We start from the raw sequence: 27,154 nt of genomic DNA on the forward strand, positions 1-27,154 counted from the left end.
AGACACTTCTTGAAGCAGCCAACAACTGAGGTAAAAATTATATACGAAGTGAGGAAACTTGGTGATGTAAGTGTTAAAGAGTGTGTCTATCTATCTATTGCCAGACATCTTAATCCCATAAGGGGTGGCCACAAACAAATCGGCTCCATGTTGCCCTGTCCCCCACCATTTCACTGGCCTGCTCCCAGCCCACACACCCACCTCTCTCACATACCTCTCCACTCCATCCCTCCTTTTCATTTTTAGCCTCCCCCTCCCTCTCCACCTCACTCACATACACTCTCCTCAGTCTCTCACTCTCCATCCTCTCCACATGGCCAACCTCAATGTGTTTCTCCTAACGAGTGTGACATTCAATCAATCAATCAATCAATCATTTCCTGTGGCACCCCACGGGATGCATAGGGCCTCAATGAACTCTCTCCACCAATATTTGTCTCTTGCCATCTCCTTCAGGTCCCACCAACACTCCTCTCCTGCTTTTTTTTTCATTGTCCTCAACCAGGTTTCCCTCGGCCTACCTCTACCTCTTCTTCCTCTAGCAATCCACTCTGGCACATCCTGTATTAAACTACCTTCTTTTCTGTGTATGTGCCCCAGCCACTTCCAACAAGACAGTCTCACATATTCATTAACTCGTTCCACTCTCGTAATATCCCTTACTCTTGCATTTGTAACTCTGTCTTGCCACTTTACCCCAAGAATCCTTCTCAGTATTTTATTCTCAAATCCTAATACTTTCTGATCTGTTGCAATTGTACTACACCATGACTCATGCCCGTAAATTAAAATTGGTCTAACCATGGACTTGTAAATTTTCACTTAAGTATGTACCGAAAGCATATCATTATTCCAAACAGATTTCAACATTCCAACAGCTCGCCAAGCCTGTCTAATCCTCTCCTCAATTTCATTGTTTAATGATCCATTAGATGATACAATCGTTCCCAGATATTTAAAGTTTTCTACATTCTTCACCACATTATTCCCAATTACACAATCGATTTGGTTCTCCATGTTCATATTAATAATTTCAGTCTTTCCACAGTTTATTACCAATCCCACTTTTTCTCCTTCCTCCACCAGACAATCAAGCACCCTCTACATCTCGTAAATACTTCCGCAAATCAGTACAATATCATCACGATAGACCTAATCCATCAGCTTCTTATTTTCTTTCCAGTTAATTCCTGCATCTGTTCTCCTTACAACTTTTTTCACAACATAATCCATAACCAAAACAAACAACAATGGCAAAAGAACTCCTCCTTGAATCACTCCTGACCTAAATTGAAATGGATCACTCAAAGAACCACCCACCATAACCTTACAAAAAGTACCTTCATGCAGGCTTCTAATAATATTTACAAACTTTTCTGGTATACCATAGAATCTCATAATTTTCAACATAGCTCCACGTGAAACACTATCAAATGCCTTTTCAAAATCCACAAAACACATGCTAAGTGGCACATTCATCTCATTAGCTTGTTGCATTAGATGCCTTACAATAAAAATCTGATCATTACAACCTCGACACTTTCTAAATCCCGCTTGTTCTTCTCTTAAATTTTATCAATTACTGGCTCTATTCTGTTCAACAAGATTTTGGAAAAGACTTTTGCAACTACAGGTGTCAAAGTTATCCCCCTCCAATTGCCACACACACTTAAATCTCCCTTTTTGGGTATTTTTATAATCACTCCATTTTTCCACTCTTCTGGAATTCCACCATTATCCCAAGCCACATTAAAAAGTTTCAAAAGCGCATTCATCAACTCATCATTTTCCACCTCAAGCATTTCAGGGAATATTCCATCCTCACCTGGGGCCTTAAAATTCTTTAACTCCTTTATAGATTTTGCTACCTCTTTCAAAGTTATATCACCTGTTTCTATCTGCAAATCTCTCTCGGCTGGCAAAAGGTCCTCTTCAGCTGGGATTGGTCTACTTAGAACAGATTCAAAGTGCTCTTTCCACCTTCCTTTTATATCCAAATCTTTAGTGTGACATTAGACAGAAATAATTATATGGAGAGAATGGATGCAGATATGGTGGTGAAAAGAGTTTAGAGGTGAAAGGAGGCATGGTAGGACAAGAACCTATCATAATTATCTATCTACAGCCAGACACCATAATTGTGTAAAGGGTGGCCACAGACAAATCGTCTCCATGTCACCCTGTCCCTTGCTATTTTGCTGCCTTTCCCCCAACTTACACCCCTCTCTCTCACAGAGCAAGAGGATGGATGGATATAGTAAATGATCATATATGAAGGCAAGGTACGGAAGCTGGTAAGGCTAGGAAACTGAAGCAAATATGGTGACTTATATTACACAGGGGAAAATACATGATAAACAATTGGAAAGTAATATTACGTGCAAGAAAACCATCATCCCTCCCTCTTTTCCCATCCAAAGACAGGGTAAGGTAGGGTTTAGAATGCAGGAGAATAGAAAAATATGATAAAGTGAATAATGAGCACCTTAGTCAATAATATGGAGTATAAAACCACTCTGGTACTGCAAAGGAAAGTCTTCATGCAGTGGTGCCAATAGACAAACATTCCTAACTTCCTAAACCCCAAGAGGAGCCTGGTGAACTGCAGGAGAAAGGCAACATCAGCCTGCAAACCCCCAGATTTAGTCTTGAACAAAATGCAACCACATTCAGGTACTTACTAGACAGTGGAGATAATTGTCAAGGTGACTGCCAGAGATCGGACAGCGTGTAGAGCCGCCATTAGGTGACCAAGGCTGACGCAGACAAGCATGTTGGAGCCGTTATGTACGATATGATACGATGACATGGCAGTTTCCACGGCTGAGTCAACTCTAACCTGAAAGTGAAAATTATATATTAACCTTTTCAGTCTCTGGTTAAGTTCATAACATTCTCTGAAGACAGCAAGATTTTGCATGGTTCTATCTATCCATCTATTGCCAGATGCCCTTATCCCATAAGGGGTGGCCACAAACAAATACAAGCATTTTCCTGAATATTTCCAAGAAAATTGACGGCATGAACTAGGAGGTTTGGGGTGAGTTGGCCTGGAATAACCCTGCAGCCTTCATGGGGTGGCACTGATGTAATGGTGGACTGCAGAAGAGGAACTTCCACCTGCAGCCCACTCGGTTCATGTTGCTCAATGAACCGGGGGCTGCAACTACTATTACTTATACTACAAATTTGGCATAAAATTGAAAAATCACCTTGAAACTGAGCTGAAATAATACGGTACAATGCCAGTCACAAAGAAGTGCCATGGAAAGGATTTTGAGTCACAACACTTTTTACTGTCAGAGCTGAATGAAATAAAGCTACAAGAGGCTGAAATCTAGGCCAGGTCAAGGTGAAAGAACTATCATAATTAAAACATGATGCATGTCAGTGCCTTACTTAAAGTCTGTGACCCCGATTCATGGTTTCTGTCTGTTAAATACACCTGGGGACTACAAACTGATGGCTGTGATTAGTGGCACTCACATAATTAGCTGGCTACACTCCCTGATTGTACAAACATCCCTCAATTCCCTCCTTATCCCGTAAAAGGAAGCTGTAGTGGATCCAGTTCCTGGCTATACAAACATCCCCCAACTCCCTATCCCCTGAAAGAAGGATGGTGTACTGTGAGAAGAGCAATTTTGGTGTGAGCCACTGTCTTTACATCTGCTGAAGTACAATAACCACACACACACACATTTTAAATAACATGCATATAATGCAGAATGATAACTAAACTCTTGCTCTCCCCACACTGCTCAATATCCAGCAGTCTCCCTAATCAGTCTCTCACTTGTGAGGTCACCCTCTATGACCTTGTCCCAAGTCTTCCTCAGTCTGCCTCTCGCAACAGTACCAAAAATATTCACCTCAGCACACTGCATACACATGATTACAAATAAAATGCTTAGCCAACAAGGGTAATGCAAAGAGAAAGCTACACAGTACATGGTATCTATGCTATGTCTTCACCTGGATTGGGCATTATAATAAAGTAAGCTGGTTAGTACACACCCACTACCAACCTACCTTTCAGACTCCTGGTCATCCTCCTTTTGGGACTTTGGTGAAAGTTTTGCCATTGCAGTTGACATCTCAAAGGCTTTCAATCGAGTCTGGCATAAATCTTTAATTTCCAAACTGCCCTCTTACAGTTTCTATCCTTCTATCTGTGCCTTCATCTCTAGCTTCCTTTCTGGTCGTTCTATAGCCGCTGTTGTAGAAGGCCATCGTTCTCCTCCTAGATCTATCAACAGTGGTGTTCCTCAGGGCTCCGTCCTATTACCAACTCTCTTCCTTTTATTCATCAATGACTTTCTAAGCTGTACATCTAACCCTATCCACTCGTACGCTGATGACTCCACCCTTCACCTTTCTATATGGTTCCCTCAACTTCCATCTCAGCAGTTACTTTGACAAACAAGGGATGAGGCTATGGCACACCTAATGTCTGACTTGGCTCATATCGCTGACTGGAGTAAAAACAATCTGGTTGTTTTTAATGCATCAATGACTCAATTTTTACACTTATCAACCCGACAAAATCTTACACAGGTATACACACTAATGTTTAATAATATTCAGCTTAATCCTGCATCATCCTTGAACATGTTTGGGGTTTCACTTACTTGGGATGTATCTTGGAAAGATCATATTACATCTCTTGTAAAATCTGCTTCGAAGAGATTGGGTGTGCTAAGCAGACTCTGTTCCTTCTTTACACCTGCACAACTGTTGACTCTATACAGGAGTTTTATCCGTCCCTGTGTGGAGTACAACTCTCATGTGTGGGAGGGCTCCCCACATACAGCTCTTCTCAACAGGGTGTAGTCAAAGGCTTTTCGTCTCATTAACTCTCCTCCTCTTACTGACTCCCTTCAACCTCTGTCTCCTCATCGCACTGTTGCATCTTTATCTCTTTTCTATCGCTTCTTCAATGGTCTCTGCTCCTCTGAACTGTCTGCATGCATTCCTCCACCTTTACGACGGGCACGTAGCACCTGTCTTGCAGCAAACTCTCATCCCTTTTCTGTCCAACTCTGTAATGCAAGAATTAACCGTTACTCCCAGCCTTTCATTTATGCAACAGGTCAACTCTGGAACTGTCTCCCTCTGTTTGTATTTCCTGCTTCCTATGATCTCCAGTCTTTCAAACACAGTGTGTCCAGGCATCTCAAAATGATCAGATCTTGAATTTGGCTCTCTCTTGTATTTTGATTTGCTCTTCTTTCCTTTACAGGTGGCTTTACATTGAGTGACAAGCCAAATGGTTTTCTGTAAGCCAAGAAACCATTTACAACACTGGGTGGCAACCATATAACCAACCCATACGTTCTCCCTACCTGTCAACAAGTGGGTTGGTGGAGGGTTAGTGCCCCTCCCCGTAAAACCAATAACTCAAAGTCAAATGGCCACCCCTTACAGGATTATGGTGTCTGGCAATAGATAGATAGATAGATAGATAGATCATCATCATCATCACTTGGACCTCCTTTCCCACCTTACGGCAGGGTGAGGAGTAGCAACGTCCTGACAGCCCAAATTTGCCCAATCCAATGGGCCACGCTTCCATTCACTCATTATTCAAGCTCCTGGAATCTTGGCTCTATTGGATATGCCAAAAACATTAACCACGCTCTGCAGCTTCACATAAATGTATCCAACAGAGTCAATCTGGACATTATTGATGTTTTTATATACCTCTTGGTTGCTGTAGATCAACCCCAGTCTGTCTGGCCAAAGACCCATCAACCACAGGCACGCAATTATTTCCGAAGGGCTGTCCTGTGCAGTTATGGTGTCTATACACATCAGTCCACTCCCTTCAAAGGCACTGCACACACACCTCCATCATGGCACAATCTGAAATGAATAACTACGGCAGAAACACACAGAAACAGTACCAGTACATCATAAAACATATTACTGCATGGGCCTGGCAATTCCAACTACTGTATATTATAAAAACTCTCAATTTTGGTACATATGCAACACAGATAGTTAAATGTTGAATGCTGACTGCAAGAAGTGATTTGAAGTAAGGAAAAGCAAAAGAATTAGCAGCAACTCATAATATGGCATTGTAGGAGTAGAGGGAAAATAAAGGCCAGAAGAAACACAGAAATATCAAGAAGAGAGGTAGGACAGAAGAGCAGAAGAGGACAATAAGGAGAGAAAGACTGGAGATAAAAAGGCCCCTTTTAGTCGCCTCTTACGACAAGCAGGGATACTGGGGAAGTATTCTTTCCCCCCTCCCCAGGGGATGTGGGGGAGAAAAAAATAACTTTCTGGGCATTTAAGGAAGAGGGCACGTTGCCTGTGGCAAATTTATGAAGCAGGACATGCAACTGCCAAATTCTGTGATGGTGTGGAGATTTCAAGATCAAGTGTTTCATCGATAACAAGAGTTTGGTGGACGTCCTTTACTCCTGCAGGAACGTTGAAGACAGGAGATTGTGCAATGATATTGCTGCATTACAAGACATGTTGGAGCGAGGGGGGATTGATGAAGTGTCTTGGATGGACACATCACAACAACTGGCTGACTGTCTCACCAAGAGGGGTGCCTTGAACGAGCAGCTATGTGCAGCAGTCAGCTGGGACTAGAAGGATTATAGTACTTCAAGGGACACCAAATATTTGTATGTGGCTACAGACTGGGTCTTAATGGCACTTAAACAAAAGTCTATGTATTGGATACATAGTGTGTATTGGACGCCAATAATCCAATCAGCTTCGTCCTTGGAATCGTTCGTCAAATTAAGAAGAGAGAAAGAGAGTGTTAGTGCACATTGCTGTTAGAGTGTGTGTGCGCATACACACTTGTTACACTGCAAGTGGTGACGTCGTCAGAAAAGTCTTGCAGTATGCAGGAGGAGCCTGCTCAGTAGGAAGTGTGAGGCCGGTGAAAGCGGCTGTTTCACATGCCAACGCCTGGTATTGCGAATTTCAGATATAACGAACAGACAAATCGTGACCGAGCTTTCCCTGGATTTTGTGAACAAAGGTCGCTAAATGAGGGGGAAGTTCGCAAATCAGCCCACAGTGACAACAGCATCCCTTCCTGGGACAGTAAGTGTACTGCAACAGTACTACATTATACCGTATTCTTATTATAGATATTGTATTTATATGTACAACTTCATACAGTATTGTATTTACAAGTACAACTTCGTAAACCATTGAATTCTCCATGTAAAACTTCACTGAATTACTTTAGGTAGCACGTTGGACAGAACGACTCCACTTACATAGGGAACTGGTTTGGAAATCCCTTGGAAATACTGAACCTCGTATGTAGCGAACTTTCAGATATAGCGACCCACCCCTCCCCCAATTAATTTGTTACATCAAGGGTTTACTCTAATGAAAAATGACAGTAATACCCACCTTGATTCCTCAACGACTTAAGGTAAATTACTACCCTTTATGGCAGTCCAGTCATGGATGGTGGCTCACTTGGTGAACAGATGGACAAACCCAGAGTTGAGAGTCATCAGCAGTTGCAACCCTTCACACCTGAAAATCATCCACACCACATTACTCACTAACTCAAGGATGCTGTACTAGTCTATCAACTATCTATTGCCAGACACCATAATCCAGTAACAGGTGGCCATTTGACTTTGGGTTAGTTATTTTACACAGAGGGACACTAACCCTCCACCAACCCACTTGATGGCACATAGAGAACATATGTTGGTTGGTTATAGTACAGTATATATAGTTACCACCCAATGTGTGAAAAGGGAATAGCAAGAGACCATGTACTTTGCAGATCAAATGTACAGAAACTATAGCTTAGATATGGAAGCATGGTTAATATTGTACACTTAATTTTTATTATAACTCTGACAACAAGGAGTTGGGGTCAGAATCAGTAAAATTCCCACAATTCCGACTCTGAGCTTTTTGGTTCTGAAATGGTATCAATCATATCTTTTCAATACTTCCTCTAAAATGAACAACTTACAAGAGAATATAAGGTCATTTGTATATGGTGTAATGCCTTTTAAATGGAGCTGAGAATTTTTAAAAGATTGACAGTAGAATAAATGGATGTAAAGCCCATTTTACTCGTTACTCTTCTGATAAACCTTCCCATTTACCTGCCTCCTTTTATAGTTCTGGATATTTTACATCCTGTGCCAAAGAAAACTATATTTATCTAAGCAGATGCCTTAATCCTGTAAGGGGTGGGCACTGACAAATCACCTACATGTCGCCCTGCCCCTGCCATTTCACTGCCCTCTGCCCCAAAGAATACTACACATGGATAATGATACCAATGACTGATAATTGCTACAGAACTGCAAAGCAAAACTAACCTTCATTCCACTGTGGCTTAACTTGATGTGTAGTACCAACTGCAGATATGTGGTTTAGTCCAGTCATGGATGGCAGCTAACTTGGTGAAGAGGTAGAAATGGCCAGAGTTGAGTCACCAGCAATGGCAATCCTTCCACTCCTGAAAATCAACCACACCACATTACTCACTAACTCAAGGATACTGTACTTGTCTATCTACCTATATATCTATTGCCAGACACCATAATCCCATAATAGGTGGTCGTTTGACTGCAAGTTAGTTATTTTATATGGAGGGAAACTAACCCACCACCAACCCACTTGCTGACACATAGGGAACATGTATGGGTTGGTTATATAGTTACCACCCAATGTTGTAAATGGTTTCCTGGGATCTAGGAAACTTTTTGGCTTGTCAATCAATGTAAAGCCACCCGAAAAAGAAAACAAGATTAACAAAAAGTGACAGAAAAGATGGCAGAAATAGGAAGAGATGAGGACAGACACAGGAAAATGAGAGAAAATGTCGCAGTCAAGCTCACCTGGCAACACACGTTTATATACGGTACTGTGATCCCTTGGTTATCATGCATAACTGGTACAAGGCTTGGTGTGTGATAAAGAACTTGCACAATAACAAAAGCACACTACCTATGGGATTTACCCTACAGTACCGGGCATCCCAAGTGCAATCCCAAATTTTCCCTTTGACAATAACACAGACCAGCTAAATACATACATTATGATATGCTGTGTATCAGAAACACACACAGGCATGGTTAGATTAATAGAAAGTGAAGGCACAATAAGGAACACACACCATAGAAAGACATGAGATGGGCTTGAGATAAGGGGTTCTCATATTAAAGGGTGGAGTATTTTCATTACTGGCAGTAGAATGGATTGGGAAGATGTGCAGACTGGCCTGGGAGGAAGGTAGAGTCCCGGAGGACTGGAAGTTAGGTATAATCATTCCCCTGTACAAAGGAAAAGGGGAAAAAGTGTATGGTAAGAGACCTACTGAAAGAGTTAGGGAAATAACAGAAGAATTAGTTGAAAAACAGGGAGGTTTTAGGAAGGGATGAGGTTGTGCAGATCAGATATTCATTCTTAGGTCATTAGTGGAGAGGTTTGTAGAGAACAGACAGAAGTTGTATGTGGCTTCACGGATTTGGAGAAAGCATGTGACAGGGTGGATAGACAAGGAATGTGGAAAGTATTAGGAATACATGGAGTAAATGGGAAGTTGTTGAAAGCCATGAAGAGTATGTATAAGGGTGCTAAGGCAGCAGTGTATGTGGATAGGGAACTGAGTGAATTGTTCTCTTTGAAGGTTGGATTGAAACAGGGACGTGTCATGTCTCCATGGTTGTTCAATCTGTATATGGATGGGGTTATAAAAGAGATACAAGGTAGGACAGCAGATGTTGGAGCAGCGCTAATGACAGAGGGTAGTGTGTGGAAACTCCCTGTACTGTTGTTTGCAGGTGATATTGTGTTGTTAAGTGAAGATGAAGGGGAGTTGCAAGGCTGAACTCTTTCACCAATTCCAGTCTCTCTCGATTCACCGCAACATCGCACTGGGAGTAACCTTCTCTCTCAATAACCATCACTTTTCTCTTTTCTACATTTACTCTCAAGATGCAATGCTCACAGACATCAGCTAAACTCTGCACTAGGCTAGCAAGTTCTTGTCCGGTACAGGCATACCCCGGTTTAATGAAGTAAATGGTTAGGTAAAACCCCATCATTAGGCGGGGTATAATAATATATTGGGGTACTTTTAACACGTACCTTGGGTTTCCATCCAAACCAAGCCCAAAACCCAGCCAAATGAGCCAAAAAACAAGTTTAAACCCAATCTAAATGGCTTAACAGCTGTCAAGGAAGCTAACCAAAGCCTAACACCTGTAAATAGCTCACTAAAACCAACCAATAAAGTAAAAAAATTGTCAAATATAAGTCTGGAAAAAAATTAAGCTTAGTAAACTGTACCCCAAAATGACAATGTTCAACCCACCTATGGCTAAAACACATTAATCTAAGTCTAAAAACAGTTTATAAATCAATCTAAACACAATTTTTGTCTAAATTATCATCAAAATCAGTAAAAAAAACTCAAAATCCATCACTAAACAGGGGTTTGGCCATCATTAGGCAGGATATGGTGCAATTTCTACCATCGTTAAGCCAGGGTATTGTATATTGAGGTACAGCATTACTGTATTTGCAAGCAGTACTGCAGCAGCAGTATGCACTAGGTTCGCCCCGAACACGTTCTCGCCGAACGCGCTCGCTATTATATGCGGTAATTTCTAGGATACGTACAAGACAACGTAAGATTAAAGAACCAATACAAAAACTATAAATTTATGCAAGACAGGCCTTTGAAAGGCCAAACCCTTGAACATCAGTGCAGTGCACATGGTTTGTTTTGATCACGTAATTTCCTGTACTGCTTTTCCTCAGTACAGTACATTACCGTTCTGGTAATTTTATGTGCAAGTTAAAGTACTATTAAATACCATTAAAGCAAGAAGTAGTCTTATAACCAGTTTACCTGATAGGTGTCAGAATATGCCTTATTTATTTGTTCATTAAAGATTTGCTATACTGCTTTTTCCACAGTACTGTATTTGCAAGTTAAATATTTACTGTTCTGGTATGTACCTGTAAGTTAAAGCACTTAAATAAAGTTAAAGCATTAAATAAAGCCTTGTAACCAGTAAACCTGATTTATATGATTACTCATGATCAGCGGGTTCTGAGACAATTTGCTATCAGACAATTCCTTGTCAGGATGTGAGGGATAAGATAGGTATACTTAAGTTAGAGTAGTTTCTTAGGCTTGCTGAGTGTATTTGTTTAGATTCCTTGTCTTCAGTATAATTTATTCTGTAGTCTGATACAGATAGTTTGGGATCGAAACAGTTACTTAGGGATGTTTTAACAGGTTATGGTTCATTCACGTAAATGGGGTTCGATCAGTGCTCCAGAAGTACTCCCCTTTTCGAGATTTTGTTTGATTATGAATTTAATGCTGATTCATTCTGAGATCATGAATCAACTATCTCATTACTTCGGTAGTTGAACTGGACAAGAACCATTCTCATTCGGCCTAGAGACCTTCTTCCTCACTAGTTTCTCTACCTCCATACTGGACGGTAAGATTACACAGTGCTTTGTGCTTTAACTATATTTTGATTTAAGATATCAGAAAACTTTCTGAAATACTTAACTTGATTTTATATAGTGATCCATCAATACTTTGTGTTTACGACTTGCGTGTCATCTGTGATATACCTAAGTGTTTTGTGGGCTGTGCTAATTCTTATCGTTTTCCAATCTAGGAGGCAGGACCCTACCCACGTCAAGGGCCGGGCTAGGGAGGCGTCCTGGGTGTGAATTGTGTAGCCGTGGTGCAGTATCTACGGTGTCTAGGTGGCAGTACCAGGAGGAACTTCAGAGGACCAGAGCCAGTGTTGGGTGTTGTGTGAAAGGCCTAACCACCTGATGGGCCTGATTACTTGTGTCCTTCTGTGTAATGCCTCCTTAATGACTTGTGAATAGATGTATATAATTTTTGCTCTCTTTCCTTGACCTCAGATAGGGTAAGCAATAGTCCGTCCTGAAATCCGGTGAATAATATTCCTTTACATGTGGCGACCCTGCCAGGATACGACTGCTTACTCCTTTCTGTGGTAGAGGGAATTGAAGTTATTATACAATTATTCAACCACTTCAGCTAGGTATGTTGTGTAACCTGCCTATGATTATTGCCCGCCATGGGTAGCTTGCCATCCTTGGGGCCCGGAGGTAAGCCTTTTATACACCAAGTATAATTTCTGTATACCAATATTTGTATACTGTATACCAAATTTCTGACTACTGCTCGCATCCTGCAGATAGTTTCGTGTTGTCTTCTGTCCTGAGAAGAGAGAACTATCATTCAGTTAGGATCTTGTATGTCATAGTCATTATAATCCATAGACTTAAGCCTCATATCTCGGTAGCAGCTACGTGAGGTTCTCCCATACTTGTGGCAGTGAGAAGCTAGTTATTTTGCATTATTAATTTTTTTTTTTTACCATGGATGATTCTATTGACACTCTTAAAAATCAAGCCGAATCTCTGGGGCTTAAAGGGAATGAAGTGGCTCAATATGTGCTCCAACAACAAGCCATAGCTCGTGAGGAAAGACAAAGGGAGAGAGAAAAGAGAGAGAAAGGGAGAGAGAGAGAAAAAGACAGAAGGAACGAGAAGTGAGAGAGCTCGAGAGATTAAAATTAGAATGCGATCTACAGTTAGCCAAAAACGCTCAACCTTCAAGAACAGTTTCTGATCCCCCTGAACCAGGTAGACCTAAACTACCCTTTTATAAGGATGGAGAAGATATCTCTTCATATCTCATTAGATTTGAAAGGATTGCTAGTCTTCTGGGAATTAATAGTGACACTTATGCAGTTTGCTTGGGTAGCCTCCTGACAGGAAAATGTGTAGACATATATACTAGTTTGTCTCCAGAGATTACAAAAGACTATAACTTGTTAAAAGATGCTCTTTTGAGAGGCTTTGCTAAAACCCCAGATAGTTACCGCCAGGAGTTTAAGACTGCTAGGATAAAGTTTGGGGAAACCTATGATATGTTTTCCATTCAACTAAGCCGTCTTCTTGATCAGTGGATGGCCTCTTGCTCCATACAGAAAGAGTATAAGTCTTTAAGAGACTTCATTCTCCTTGATCAGTTTTTGTCATCGCTTTCCCCAGACTTGAGAACCTTCATCAAGGAACATAATGTGACTCTTCTGAAGGAGGCAGTGACCCTGGCTGATAACTGGGCATCGGCTCACAGCGCTTACCCTAAATCAAAATTTGATCCTAGTAAAGGTAAGAAAGTTGGTACTTCTAGTTCAAGTCAATCTAACCAATCTGATGCAAGTAAACAGTCAGGCCAGTTACCGTCTGTCACAGCCTCTCGCAAGAGAGATTATTCTAATGTAACTTGTCACGGATGTGGTGAGAAGGGGCACATCAAACCCCGTTGCCCTAAGAATCCTCTTGCTTTTAAACAGCTAACCCCAGCAGCTCCTGAACAGAGAATAGGATATTGTTTCAAAGATAGTCATCTCCCAGATTATACCACAGGTGGAACTGTTAATGGCTCTTGGGTTTCCACTATTATTAGGGACAGTGGATGTTCATGTATACTTGTATCTGAAGAGGTTCTTCCAGATATTGATGTGTCAGGGTGTAAGATGGTAGAGGTATCGGATTATCTGGGACGCAAAGATTCTTTCCCTCAAGTTAGGTGCTATATCAGGTGCCCCTACTTCACAGGCTGGGCTGATGTACTGAGAGCCCCCATAACATTTGGCAGTGTATTAATTGGGAATGTGCCTGGTGCTCTTAAATTCTGTAAAGAAGAGAGTGCAGAGCCCGGTAATGTCATTGGTGTCGTTCAAACTCGTGCCTCGAGTAAGAAAAGGGTTCACCCTTTAGTTCTTCCAAAGATACCTCCTCTTGACATAACTCCCCAACATTTCAGTTCATTACAGGAGACCTGCCCTACACTCTCGTCTGTTCGAGCCAAGGTACAGTCAGGAGAGACTGAAGTAACTCGTAATGGAACTACCTTCAAATACGAGGTTATTGATGGACTAATGTATCGCACATGCACTGCTGCCAGGTTTAAGGGGAATGTTGGTAAGAAGTCTTTAGTTGTTCCTAGGGATTGCCGAGATCTTATCCTCTCAGTTGCCCACGAAAGTCCTTTTTCAGGTCATTTCTCTCATAGGAAAACCGAGATGAAGACAAAGGAAGTATTCTTCTGGCCTGGAATGTCTGTTGATATCAGAAACTATTGCAGATCCTGTGACAAATGCCAGCGCCTGTCACTGAAAGGTAGAGTTAAGCCAGCTCCACTCCAAGCCATGCCAATTATCATTGAACCTTTCACTAGAGTGGCAATCGATCTAGTTGGTCCCCTATCCCCTCCATCCTCAGAAGGCCACAGATATATCTTGACATTAGTCGACTTTGCAACAGGATTCCCTGAAGCCTTGCCCCTTAAGAACATTGATACTGTATCCGTAGCAGAAGCTTTGATTACCATCTTTTCCAGAGTAGGTATACCTCGTGAAATTCTTTCAGATCAGGGAACTCAGTTTACCCCTCAATTAATGCAGGAGATCCACAAGCTTTTAGGGGTTAAACCTTTGTTTACTACACCTTATCATCCACAGAGTAATGGCCGGATAGAGCGACTACATTCCACCCTTAAAGCTGCTTTGAGAAAGCTCTGCTCAGATAAACCAACTGAATGGCACAGGTACTTGATCCCCACTATGTTTGCTTTACGAGAGGTTCCAAGCGATAGAACTGGGTTTTCTGCTTTTGAGATGTTGTATGGGAGAACGGTGAGAGGTCCATTAGCAGTCTTAAGAGATCTATGGGAGGACCGTAAGGTAAATGAGGATACTCGTACTTCTTTCCAATATGTCGTAGAGTTACAGAATAAGCTGGAAGAGTGTTCAAAGATAGCTGCCCAAAATGCTGAGATCTCATGTGCCCAGTATAAGTCCTACTTTGATCTAAAGGCTCAAGCTCGTAAACTGAAGCCAGGTGATGAGGCCCTTGTCCTCTTACCAGATACTCACAGTAAGTTGCTTATGTCATGGAAGGGCCCTTTCCCTGTCCTAGAGTGTAAGAATAAGGTTACCTATGTGATTGATGAGAATGGGAAGAGCAAGCTGTATCATATTAACCTCCTAAAGAAATATCACCGCAGAGCTTGTGCTGGTCTTGCTCAGGTCATAGATGAACCTGACTCCCTTAATGATGCTTCCAGACCTTTGTTAACTGTGCAAGCCTGTGTGTTGACAGCGGATGATGGTGACGAGGACCCAGAGATTCTCACTGTACCAGTTGAGAACGTACGGCCTGATCCCCCTTGTGATGTAAGTAATAATGCCATGGTTTGTCCTAGCCTATCTAAAGATAAAGTAAAAGATCTAATGTGCCTTACTGGCAAGTACAGTGAAGTATTCTCTGAAATTCCTGGGTGCACCACCGCTATAGAGCATGACATTGTCCTTTCATCAACCGACAGACTGAAATCAAACTCATACCCAGTGCCCATCCATCTAAGATCACATTTTGAGAAAGAGGTAGATAATCTCCTTGAGTTAGGAATAATTCGGCCTTCATCTTCCCCTCACTCTTCACCTGTTGTACTGATCAAAAAGCCTGATGACAGTTATCGCCTGACAGTTGATTATAGGGTACTTAACGACGTTACTCAATTTCATGCTGAACCTATGTGTACTATGGAAGAGGATTTGCACAAGTTTACTGGTGCTAAGTATTTTTCTGAGTTGGATCTATCTAAGGCTTATTATCAGGTGCCATTGTCTGAGAAAGCACGACCTTTAACAGCTTTTCAAACCCACAAGGGACTGATGGAATTTACTAGAATGCCATTTGGGTTAGTAACTGCTTGTGCCACTTATATACGCCTCATGAGAATTGTGCTGGCTGGTCTGAAGAATGTTTCTTTCTACTTCGACAATGTTTTTGTATTCTCTGCTACTTGGGAAGAACACATGAAAGCCCTTACTGCTGTTGTGGATAGACTAAGAGAATATAACTTGACAGCTAAGCCTTCTAAGTGTAGGTTTGGATTCCCTTCTATCCAATACTTGGGTTATGTTGCTGATGGACAGTATTTGAGACCCCAGATGGACAAAGTTCAAGCCATTTTAGAGATAGAGCCCCCATCCAGTAAGAAAACTCTGCGATCCTTTTTGGGAATGATTTCTTTTTACAGGAGATTTATCCCTAAAGCTGCTGCTATGTCTGCCCCTCTATCTGACCTTCTGCGCAAAGAAGTACATGAACCATTACCCTGGTCAGATGAGTCAAGAGAATGTTTTGCTAAATTGAAGAAGGCTTTAACAGAGTACCCGGTTCTTAGGCTTCCTGACCTTACACTTCCTTTTGTACTTCGAACAGATTCCTCCGATTCGGGCTTAGGAGCTGTCCTACTGCAGTATGTTGATGGAGTGCCTTTTCCAATTTCCTACGCAAATAGAAAACTTCTAGATAGAGAGACGCGGTATTCAACCATAGAGAGAGAATGTTTGGCTATAATCTTTGGGGTACAAAAGTTCAGTTTTTATTTAACGGGTGCGGAGTTCACATTAGAGGTTGACCACAAGCCATTGATCTACTTAGCTAAGTTTAAGGGATCCAATAATAGGCTATTGCGATGGGCCCTTAGCTTGCAGCCCTACAGATTTAGGTTAGTTCATGTTGCAGGCTCTGATAATATAGGTGCTGATTTCCTGAGTCGAGCCTATAGGTAATAATCCTTGTTCTATCTATCCTCTGGCTAGATACTTCTTAGGGGAGCTGTGTGAGGGATAAGATAGGTATACTTAAGTTAGAGTAGTTTCTTAGGCTTGCTGAGTGTATTTGTTTAGATTCCTTGTCTTCAGTATAATTTATTCTGTAGTCTGATACAGATAGTTTGGGATCGAAACAGTTACTTAGGGATGTTTTAACAGGTTATGGTTCATTCACGTAAATGGGGTTCGATCAGTGCTCCAGAAGTACTCCCCTTTTCGAGATTTTGTTTGATTATGAATTTAATGCTGATTCATTCTGAGATCATGAATCAACTATCTCATTACTTCGGTAGTTGAACTGGACAAGAACCATTCTCATTCGGCCTAGAGACCTTCTTCCTCACTAGTTTCTCTACCTCCATACTGGACGGTAAGATTACACAGTGCTTTGTGCTTTAACTATATTTTGATTTAAGATATCAGAAAACTTTCTGAAATACTTAACTTGATTTTATATAGTGATCCATCAATACTTTGTGTTTACGACTTGCGTGTCATCTGTGATATACCTAAGTGTTTTGTGGGCTGTGCTAATTCTTATCGTTTTCCAATCTAGGAGGCAGGACCCTACCCACGTCAAGGGCCAGGCTAGGGAGGCGTCCTGGGTGTGAATTGTGTAGCCGTGGTGCAGTATCTACGGTGTCTAGGTGGCAGTACCAGGAGGAACTTCAGAGGACCCGAGCCAGTGTTGGGTGTTGTGTGAAAGGCCTAACCACCTGATGGGCCTGATTACTTGTGTCCTTCTGTGTAATGCCTCCTTAATGACTTGTGAATAGATGTATATAATTTTTGCTCTCTTTCCTTGACCTCAGATAGGGTAAGCAATAGTCCGTCCTGAAATCTGGTGAATAATATTCCTTTACACACACACACACACATTTTAAATAATATGCAGATAATGCAGAATGATAACTAAACTCTTGCTCTCCCCACACTGCTCAATATCCAGCAGCCTCCCTAATCAGTCTCTCACTTGTTAGGTCACCCTCTATGACCTTGTCCCAAGTCATCCTCAGTCTGCCTCTTGCAACAGCCTAAGCACACACCCACTACCAACCTACCTTTCAGACTCCTGGTCATCCTCCTTTTGGGACTTTGGTGAAAGCTTTGCCATTGCACTTGACATCTCAAAGGCTTTCAATCGAGTCTGGCATAAATCTTTAATTTCCAAACTGCCCTCTTACGGTTTCTATCCTTCTATCCGTGCCTTCATCTCTAGCTTCCTTTCTGGTCGTTCTATAGCCACTGTTGTAGAAGGCCATCGTTCTCCTCCTAGATCTATCAACAGTGGTGTTCCTCAGGGCTCCGTCCTATTACCAACTCTCTTCCTTTTATTCATCAATGACTTTCTAAGCAGTACATCTAACCCTATCCACTCGTATGCTGATGACTCCACCCTTCACCTTTCTATTTGGTTCCCGCAACTTCCATCTCAGCAGTTACTTGAACAAACAAGGGATGAGGCTATGGCACACCAAATGTCTGACTTAGCTCATATCGCTGACTGGGGTAAAAATAATCTGATTGTTTTTAATGCATCAATGACTCAGTTTTTACACTTATCAACCCGCAAAATCTTCCACAGGTGTACACACTAATGTTTAATAATATTCAGCTTAATCCTGCATCATCCTTGAACATGTTTGGGGTTTCACTTACTTGGGATGTATCTTGGAAAGATCATATTACATCTCTTGTAAAATCTGCTTCCAAGAGATTGGGTGTGCCTTTTATAGTTCAAAGAAAACTATATTTATCTAAGCAGATGCCTTAATCCTGTAAGGGGTGGGCACTGACAAATCACCTACATGTCGCCCTGCCCCTGCCATTTCACTGCCCTCTGCCCCAAAGAAAACTACACATGGATAATGATACCAATGACTGATAATTGCTACAGAACTGCAAAGCAATACTAACCTTCATTCCACTGTGGCTTAACTTGATGTGTAGTACCAACTGCAGATATGTGGTTTAGTCCAGTCATGGATGGCAGCTAACTTGGTGAAGAGGTAGAAATGGCCAGAGTTGAGTCACCAGCAATGGCAATCCTTCCACTCCTGAAAACAATCCACATCACATTACTCACTAACTCAAGGATACTGTACTTGTCTATCTACCTATATATCTATTGCCAGACACCATAATCCCGTAATAGGTGGTCGTTTGGCTGCAAGTTAGTTATTTTATATGGAGGGAAACTAACCCACCACCAACCCACTTGCTGACACATAGGGAACATGTATGGGTTGGTTATATAGTTACCACCCAATGTTATAAATAGTTTCCTGGGATCTAGGAAACTTTTTGGCTTGTCAATCAATGTAAAGCCACTTGAAAAAGAAAACAAGATTAACAAAAAGTGACAGAAAAGATGGCAGAAATAGGAAGAGATGAGGACAGACACAGAAAAATGAGAGAAAATGTCGCAGTCAAGGTCACCTGCCAAAACACGTTTACATACAGTAATGTGATCCCTTGGTTATCATGCATAACTGGTACAAGGCTTGGTGTGTGATAAAGAACTTGCACAATAACAAAAGCACACTACCTATGGGATTTACCCTACAGTACCGGGCATCCCAAGTGCAATCCCAAATTTTCCCTTTGACAATAACACAGACCAACTAAATACATACATTACGATATGCTGGATTGACTGAAACTAAATGGAAAGGTGAAAGGATGAGAGAATGGGAATACGGTGTAGGTATATGTGCGGGAGTCAGTGAGAATGAGAGGGCAAGAGAGGGAGTATGTCTGATGATAAGCAAGAAGTGGAAGGAGAATATAAGAGAGTATGGAACAGTGGGTGCAAGGATTGTATGGGAAAGGATGAAAGTAGGTATACAAGCATGGGCGATTGTATGTGTGTATGCTCCAACTGAGGATCGAGTGGCAAGAGCGAAAGATGAGTTTTGGGCGAGAGTAGAAGCATGTATGGACAAGTTTGAGAGGAGCGAGAGAGTGCTGTTGATTGGAGACATGAATGGCAAAGTCGGGAATGTACGAGTGGATGGAGTGGTTGGTCAGTGGGGTGTGCCAGCTGAAGTAGATGGGAATGGTAGTGCTTTGGTGGACATCTGTGCTGGTAAGGGGTTGGCAATAGCCAACACCTACTTTCATCATAAGATGATCCACCGGTATACATGGAGAGTAATGAGGAGGATGGATGGTGAACTTGTTGAACGAAAGGCAATGATAGACTACGTGTGTGTGGATGAGCGAATGAGAAGACAAGTGTTGGATGCAAGGGTGTGGAGAGGGTGGGGGAATGGAGTCTCGGACCATCACTTAGTGATGGCCAAGGTAAAGATGCAAAGAAAGTGGTTGAGGAGGCGAAGGGGAAGACAGGAGGAAGCAGCTCCTGTGAGAAGAGTGGAGAAATTGCAAGATAGTGAGAAAATGACAGAGTATAAGAGCATAGTGGAAGAAAGATTGGGAAGGTATGAGCTAGAGCAGATGGAAGGGGTGGAAGACGTATGTAAGATATTCACGGAAGAGATAAGCGCAGCATGTGAGGCGGTTTGTGGAGTGAGGAGGAGATGCAAGGGTGTGCAAGGGACAGCATGGTGGAATGATGAGGTGAAACGAGCTGTGGAACAAAAGAAGAAGGCATATAGTAAATGGTTGGCGAGTAGAGGTAGGGGAGAAGATGAGAGAGAGAAGAGAGAGGTATATCTGAGCAGGAGAAGGAAGGTTAAGAGACTGGTGAAGGAGAGTAAGAAGAAAGTGGATGAAGAGTTTGGGAGGAATCTGAGTGTGAAATGGAGGAAGAGTAAGAAATTGTTTTGGAAGGAGGTAAAGAAAGTAAGGCAGTGTGAAAGGGGAAATAGTAGGGGAGTGAAAGACGGGAATAATAGATTGTTGGTGGAGAAAAGAGAGAAATTGAGGAGATGGAAGGAGCACTTTAAGGATTTGTTGAATGTAGAGAGTGAGAGCAGTGTGAGTATAAGTGGTTGGGGAATGGCTGGGAGAAGAAGAGATGAGAGGAGGGAGGAAGAGATCAGTAGGGAGGAAGTAGTGGAAGCGATGAAGAAGATTAAGCTGGGAAAGGCCCCAGGAATTGATGGAGTGTGTGGTGAAATGCTTAGGTATGGGGATGAGATTGTTGTGGAGTGGATATGGAAGTTGTGTAGATTGGCTTGGGAAGAGGGAAGGGTTCCAGAGGACTGGAAATCAGGTATAATTGTTCCTCTGTACAAAGGAAAAGGGGAGAGAGAAGTATGTGGTAACCATAGGGGTATTTGCCTTCTTAGTGTGACTGGTAAAATATATGGTAGAATACTCATTGATAGGGTTAGGCATATGACAGAGGAGCTAGTTGGAGAAGAACAAGGGGGATTTAGGAAGGGAAAAGGGTGTGTAGATCAGATATTTGTTCTAAGATGTTTAGTGGAGAAGTATCTAGAGAAGGGAAGGAAAGTGTATCCTGCCTTCATGGACTTGGAGAAAGCTTATGACAGAATAGATAGGAAAGGTATGTGGAAGGTATTAAGAATATATGGAGTGGAGGGGAAATTGTTGAGTGCTGTGAAGAGTATGTACGAGGGAGCTAGGGCTACGGTGCGAGTGGATGGTGAGCTGAGTGAGTTCTTTGATCTCAATGTGGGACTGAAACAGGGGTGTGTAATGTCTCCATGGCTGTTTAATATATATATGGATGGGGTCGTAAAGGAGGTACAAGGTAGGGCAGTGGATGTGGGGTTGGCCCTAATGAATGAGGGTGAGATTTGGAAGCTTCCGGTGTTGCTGTTTGCTGATGATACAGTATTGTTGAGTGAAGATGAATGGGAGTTGCAAGGTTTGGTGAATGAATTTGGGACAGTGTGTAGGAGGAGGAAGCTGAAAGTTAATGTAAACAAAAGTAAAGTTATGGTGTTTGAGAGGAATGAAGTCACAGAGTGTGAAGTGAGGTTGGATGGTGAGGATATGGAGAATGTGAGTGCATTCAAGTACTTGGGTAGTGTGATGAGTAAGGATGGAACTTTGGGGGATGAAGTACGTGAAAGGGTACAGCAGGGAAGGAAGGTTGTTGGTACACTGAAAGCAGTGATGAGAAATAGGGAGGTGAGTATGGAAGTTAAGAAGTCACTGCATGATGGTATTGTGATCCCTACCCTGACGTATGGAAGCGAGGCGTGGACCTTGCAAGAGGGGAACAAGTCAAGAGTGAGAGCAGTGGAAATGAGTTACTTGAAAGGAGCATGTGGAGTGACATGGAGGGACAGGTTGACGAATGAAGAAGTGAAGGAACGTTGTGGGGTAGATGTGGATGTGGTTGAAAAGATTAGGAGAAATACACTGAGGTGGTTTGGACATGTGGAGAGGATGGAGAATGAAAGACTGACTAAGAGGGTGTATGTAGGTGAGGTGGAGGGAGGGAGAGGGAGGGGTAGACCGAGGATGAGGTGGAGGGATGGAGTTGGGAGGTATATGAGGGAGGGGGGGGGTGAGTTGGGGGGAGGGGAGTCAAATGGTGGGTGACAGAGTGACTTGGAGGCGTTTTGTCTGCGGCCACCCTTTGCGGGATTAGGGCGTCGGGCTATAGATAGATAGACGATATGCTGTGCATCAGAAACACACACAGGCATGGTTAGATTAATAGAAAGTGAAGACACAATAAGGAACACACACCATAGAGAGACATGAGATGGGCTTGAGATAAGGGGTTCTCATACTAAGGGGTGGAGTATTTTCATTACTGGCAGTAGAATGGATTTGGAAGATGTGCAGACTGGCCTGGGAGGAAGGCAGAGTCCCGGAGGATTGGAAGTCAGGTATAATCATTCCCCTGTACAAAGGAAAAGAGGAAAAAGTGTATGGTAGGAGACCTACTGACAGAGTTAGGGAAATAACAGAAGAATTAGTTGAAAAACAGGGAGGTTTTAGGAAGGGATGAGGTTGTGCAGATCAGATATTCATTCTTAGGTCTTTAGTGGAGAAGTTTGTAGAGAACAGACAGAAGTTGTATGTGGCTTCACAGATTTGGAGAAAGCATGTGACAGGGTGGATAGACAAGGAATGTGGAAAGTATTAGGAATACATGGAGTAAATGGGAAGCTGTTGAAAGCCATGAAGAGTATGTATAAGGGTGCTAAGGCTGCAGTGTATGTGGATAGGGAACTGAGTGAATTGTTCTCTTTGAAGGTTGGATTGAAACAGGGACGTGTCATGTCTCCATGGTTGTTCAATCTGTATATGGATGGGGTTATCCTTTGTCTGTATTTCCTACTGCCTATGACACACAGTCTTTCAAGTGTAGTGTGCATCTTGAAATGACCAGATCTAAAATTTGGCTTTGATATCTTGTTTTTGTTTTTTCTTGGAGGGAACAATTTTGCAGGCTTTTGCCCTCTGGTTCCTTCCTGAACAGAATTTCATGAAATGGCAACATATATTTTATATATGGCACTGTGACCCCTTGGATATCATGTATAACTGGCACCAAGCATGGTGCGTGATGAAACTGCACGATAACAAAAGCACAGAACCTATGGGATTTATCTTAAATGTTACTGGGCACCCCAAGTGCAATTAAAATTACTGCCCTTTAAAATAATTGAATATGGTCTTTCTCAGTCTACCACTTACTACCCTGCCCCCACCATTAACACTTTTCACTTTCTTCATCCAATTATCATACCCCACCCACTCCACATGCCCAAACCATCTCAATCTACTTCTCATCACAACACCAATACACCCCCGTCCCATCCTACCTCTCAACTCATCCATCATAAACCTAGCCCCCCAGGCCTTGCACTCAGGGACCCACTGCACATCCACCTAACCATTGTCATTTCTGTACGTTTGAGCTTGTGAATATCCTGTTCCTTTATTGCCCAGGTCTCACTACTCCATGTTCTGATAAAAAGGAACCTACCACATCTCACAACTTGATGGATGAAAAATAAAAATGCCCACTCTCCCACACCCACCAGTATTTCCAGTATGACCCTCTGGTATGGCAGGAGGTTGATGAGTGCTCTGCATTGCCACAACGACTCTGCTTTGTTGCAGGTGATGCTGATGACTTCTGATGCTAGCTGGCTGTAGTCCACTGCAAAATAACAAAATCATTGGAGGCTGGAAGTGCATAAATCATCATCATCAACATTTTCCAATACCTAATTCCCATTTTTCATCATCATTATCATAATCCAAACTTAACCCTTCAAAGCCCATTCATTTATTTTTGAAGCAATCTTTTCGAAAATTTGATATGTTACTTAGAAAGCAATTGCAAGACACTTTTACTGGTATGACTTTTTTTGTAAGAGCCATAGTGTAGCTAGAAAATGGGTGTCACCTACGGGGGACACTGGGCTTTTGCCGGACCAACTTGATGTGGGGAATGCTTTATCCCATCCATTACATATGAAATGATATTTGTTTGCATAGTTTACATAACTTTTCTTATTAGTAGGCATGATAAATGGCATAAAATGCATTATAAGTGCTTACTGAAGATTTATTTTTCAATATTTGTTCATGATGCCATACATTTCTACTGAAAATATTAGTAATTACAGAACAGTAACGACTATAAGTGTCTAAACTATGCCAAAAGAGAAAAAGATTTCCTTCTGGTTGAAATACCAAAGTACTCACATTTCATATCTGCATTCATAATGAATTATTCAATAGATACAAGTATTATGTATACAGAAAAAAAATCATAATCGTGATGCCATTTGTCCATAAAAAAAATACTGTAGGTTCTGAATCAAAGCAAATGAAACTTGACTAAACACATATAAGTAATCAATGTAGAGATAAAAAAACCCAACAGTAAACTAGGTTAGTCTATTTGGAATGGAAAACATAAAAGCAGTGAATGTGAAGAGGTACTTTGCACTTTTTGCACATGATTCTGGTATGCCTGTGACACTCTGCACATCGAGCTTGGTTGCAGGAGTCTTGTACATGACCAGTTATATCATCATCAGTGCGTACTTTCTGATGCACTCTTTTTTCCCCTCTACCACTACAGTATGGTGATTTTGTGGGTGGTGACTAGTAAGTTCCAAGGTAACCCTGCACCACTGATCACCTAAAGTCACAATATGTCATTTTACTAGTAGCACACACTTTATGAATCTGCCACCCATTCTGACAAGCTGCATCAATTCCAAATGCAAATAGAGGATACCATCATTTCTTTCCTCTAAATGCCACCCTTTGTGAGTCTACATTTTGGTCAAATCGATCCACTCCTCCCATATGCTTATTGTACATGGTCACTACATGTGGGCAGTCAACTTTGATTTTCTGTCTCTTGTTATTCACAGTTGCTATTCTGTCTGCTTTTGTAACAGGCCGACATCCATGACAGTTAGATGCCAAAGTCACAATATTATTATCATTCCACCTGACAACACTTATATTTTTTGTTGTTCTCATGGTCATTGATCCTCTTGCCTTTTTCTTCATCACTTGTGGACTTTCCAAAGGACACTTCTCAGTTCTGTTCTCTCGGATTGTTCCTGTTCCTTTGTGTCCCAGTTCAGTTAGTTCATCCAGAAGTGGCAGACTAGTGAAAAAGTTGTCAAAATAAAGACTGTATGACTTGATTGTCTTAGGTAAGTGAGATGTGAGAGACAAAACAACAGAAGCACCAAGTCCTAGCCTCAGTTGATCTGGCAGTGGGGCTGTTTTTGATCCCTGGTATGGTATGAAGTATACCAGATATCCTCCTGGAGTTGCAGCTGACCATAATTTATATCCAAATCTAATTGGTTTTGCATGTATATGCTGTTTACTGCCATGATGCCCATAATATGGCACCATTGTCTCATCAATAGATATGTTACTAGTTATTACATACTTTGAATTTTTCACAAAACATTCATTCAAATGATCAAAGTAATGTCTCACTTTTCCAAATTTGTCATTATCAGGGAGTTGCTCATTGTCACATGTGTGTAGGTATTTGTGAATCTCAAAAAATCTCCCCCTTCTCATGCTATTTGAAACCAGTTGATTGTGGGTGTCAGATTTTGTCTCCCAAAACATGCGTATGTTTTTTGGAGTTAGATATCCTGTCAACAAAAGGATTCCTATATACACCTTCATCTCACTTTCAGTCACCTGTAGCTCATGGTTTTTCTGAGATGCATATCTATTTGACATATCCACTAATAGCTTCACCAATGACTTGTCAAAGCCGAGTTCAAAACATTCAGTAGGCGTCATAAACTCTCCCAGAGTGTCATTCACTTGCACATCTTGCTCAGGTACAGATAATTTAGGGAGTTCTACATTAGCTTTCCAGAGTCTGTTTGTTTTCTTGTTCCTTGATTTACATTATTTAGGTGGTTTGCTGTTATTTAGCAACTATTTATGCTGTTCAAAAGAGACACTGAGTTACCATCACTTACCCCTTTACTTTTCTGGTAGCCATAATGAGTAGAGTACTCAATAATTTGGTGAAAAAACTTCAACACTCCCTCTTTCACCTCTTCCTACAGCTTCATATGTAAACAATGGGCCACACTGATTATATCAAAGAAAACAGACATGCTTGAGCTCCATAGAAAACCAAAATTTAAGGACAAAGTAATAAAGGTTAATAATCCACATCCAGACAAACTTGTGTAACCTACAGGGGACACTGGGCTCTGGAGGGTTAATTTTCACATACGAAATGAGGTAGGATCCATAAAAAAATAAAAAGAATGCACAAAAGTACGAGTAATTAATGAGACAATCACACATCACCCATGCTTTCAAAAGTAATCCACCCCACAAAAAGTATATTTTGTGCACTGTTCATAAGTACTTATCAACAAAATTATGCAAGAACTGGGAAAATTGCATACCAATGGGAAAAAAACATCAAGCATGGAAGAACAAAGAAAAAATCAGAAAAAATCTTCACCTCAATCTTTGGTTGGGGAAAAATTCTGCAAAATGATGATCTGCTTAATGATCACCAAACTACCTGTACAGTACTCTTGGCATGCATAAAAAAGTGAGTAAGCTTGGAATATAGAGAAGATACAAACTATCAAGCTAAACTTGTAACTGAAAAAAAGGAAACTGCCTTTACTTCTTTAGCTCAGGGGCATCATCTACAGCATACTGTATTTTTATTTAGACTGTTAGAAATTGAACAGCATGGAAAGCTGCCACAGGTTGTATTAATAAGAGCCAAAAGGATACTGGTACTGAGGTGTAATAAACAGAGTAAACTGGTAGGGAAAAGGTATTAAGATACCTCCAAAGCCATTAAAGACTTCAGCCCTGCATTTTTGGGATTGCTGACAGGATGTGATACAGTATTCTCATTGTGCCTTACTGTACAATTGTGAAAACAAAAAAGACATACGTGCCAAGCATTTTTTTTTTTTGAATGCTCTATTTTTTAATGTACTGTACTCTTTTTTTTTCTATGGTGTTTGACATTAGTGTTATTGTATTTAACTTTTACTTTTTTC

General features: G+C 41.5%; 1 protein-coding gene across 1 annotated transcript in view; it reads left to right on the forward strand.

Annotated features, from left to right (window-relative positions):
* The window catches only part of LOC145396818 (uncharacterized), a 39,249-nt gene that overhangs the window by 1,334 nt on the left and 10,761 nt on the right, over nt 1-27,154 (forward strand). The window contains exons 2-3 of the mRNA XM_080270106.1: nt 13,078-13,197; nt 13,543-16,357. Of these exons, the coding sequence (XP_080126232.1) occupies nt 13,078-13,197; nt 13,543-16,357 (2,935 nt within the window). The remainder of the gene's footprint in view (nt 1-13,077; nt 13,198-13,542; nt 16,358-27,154) is intronic.

The sequence above is a fragment of the Coenobita brevimanus genome, chromosome 4 (assembly GCF_032717465.1).
Source record: "Coenobita brevimanus isolate Jiangsu-jjx chromosome 4, ASM3271746v2, whole genome shotgun sequence".
Taxonomy (NCBI): Eukaryota; Metazoa; Arthropoda; class Malacostraca; order Decapoda; family Coenobitidae; genus Coenobita; species Coenobita brevimanus.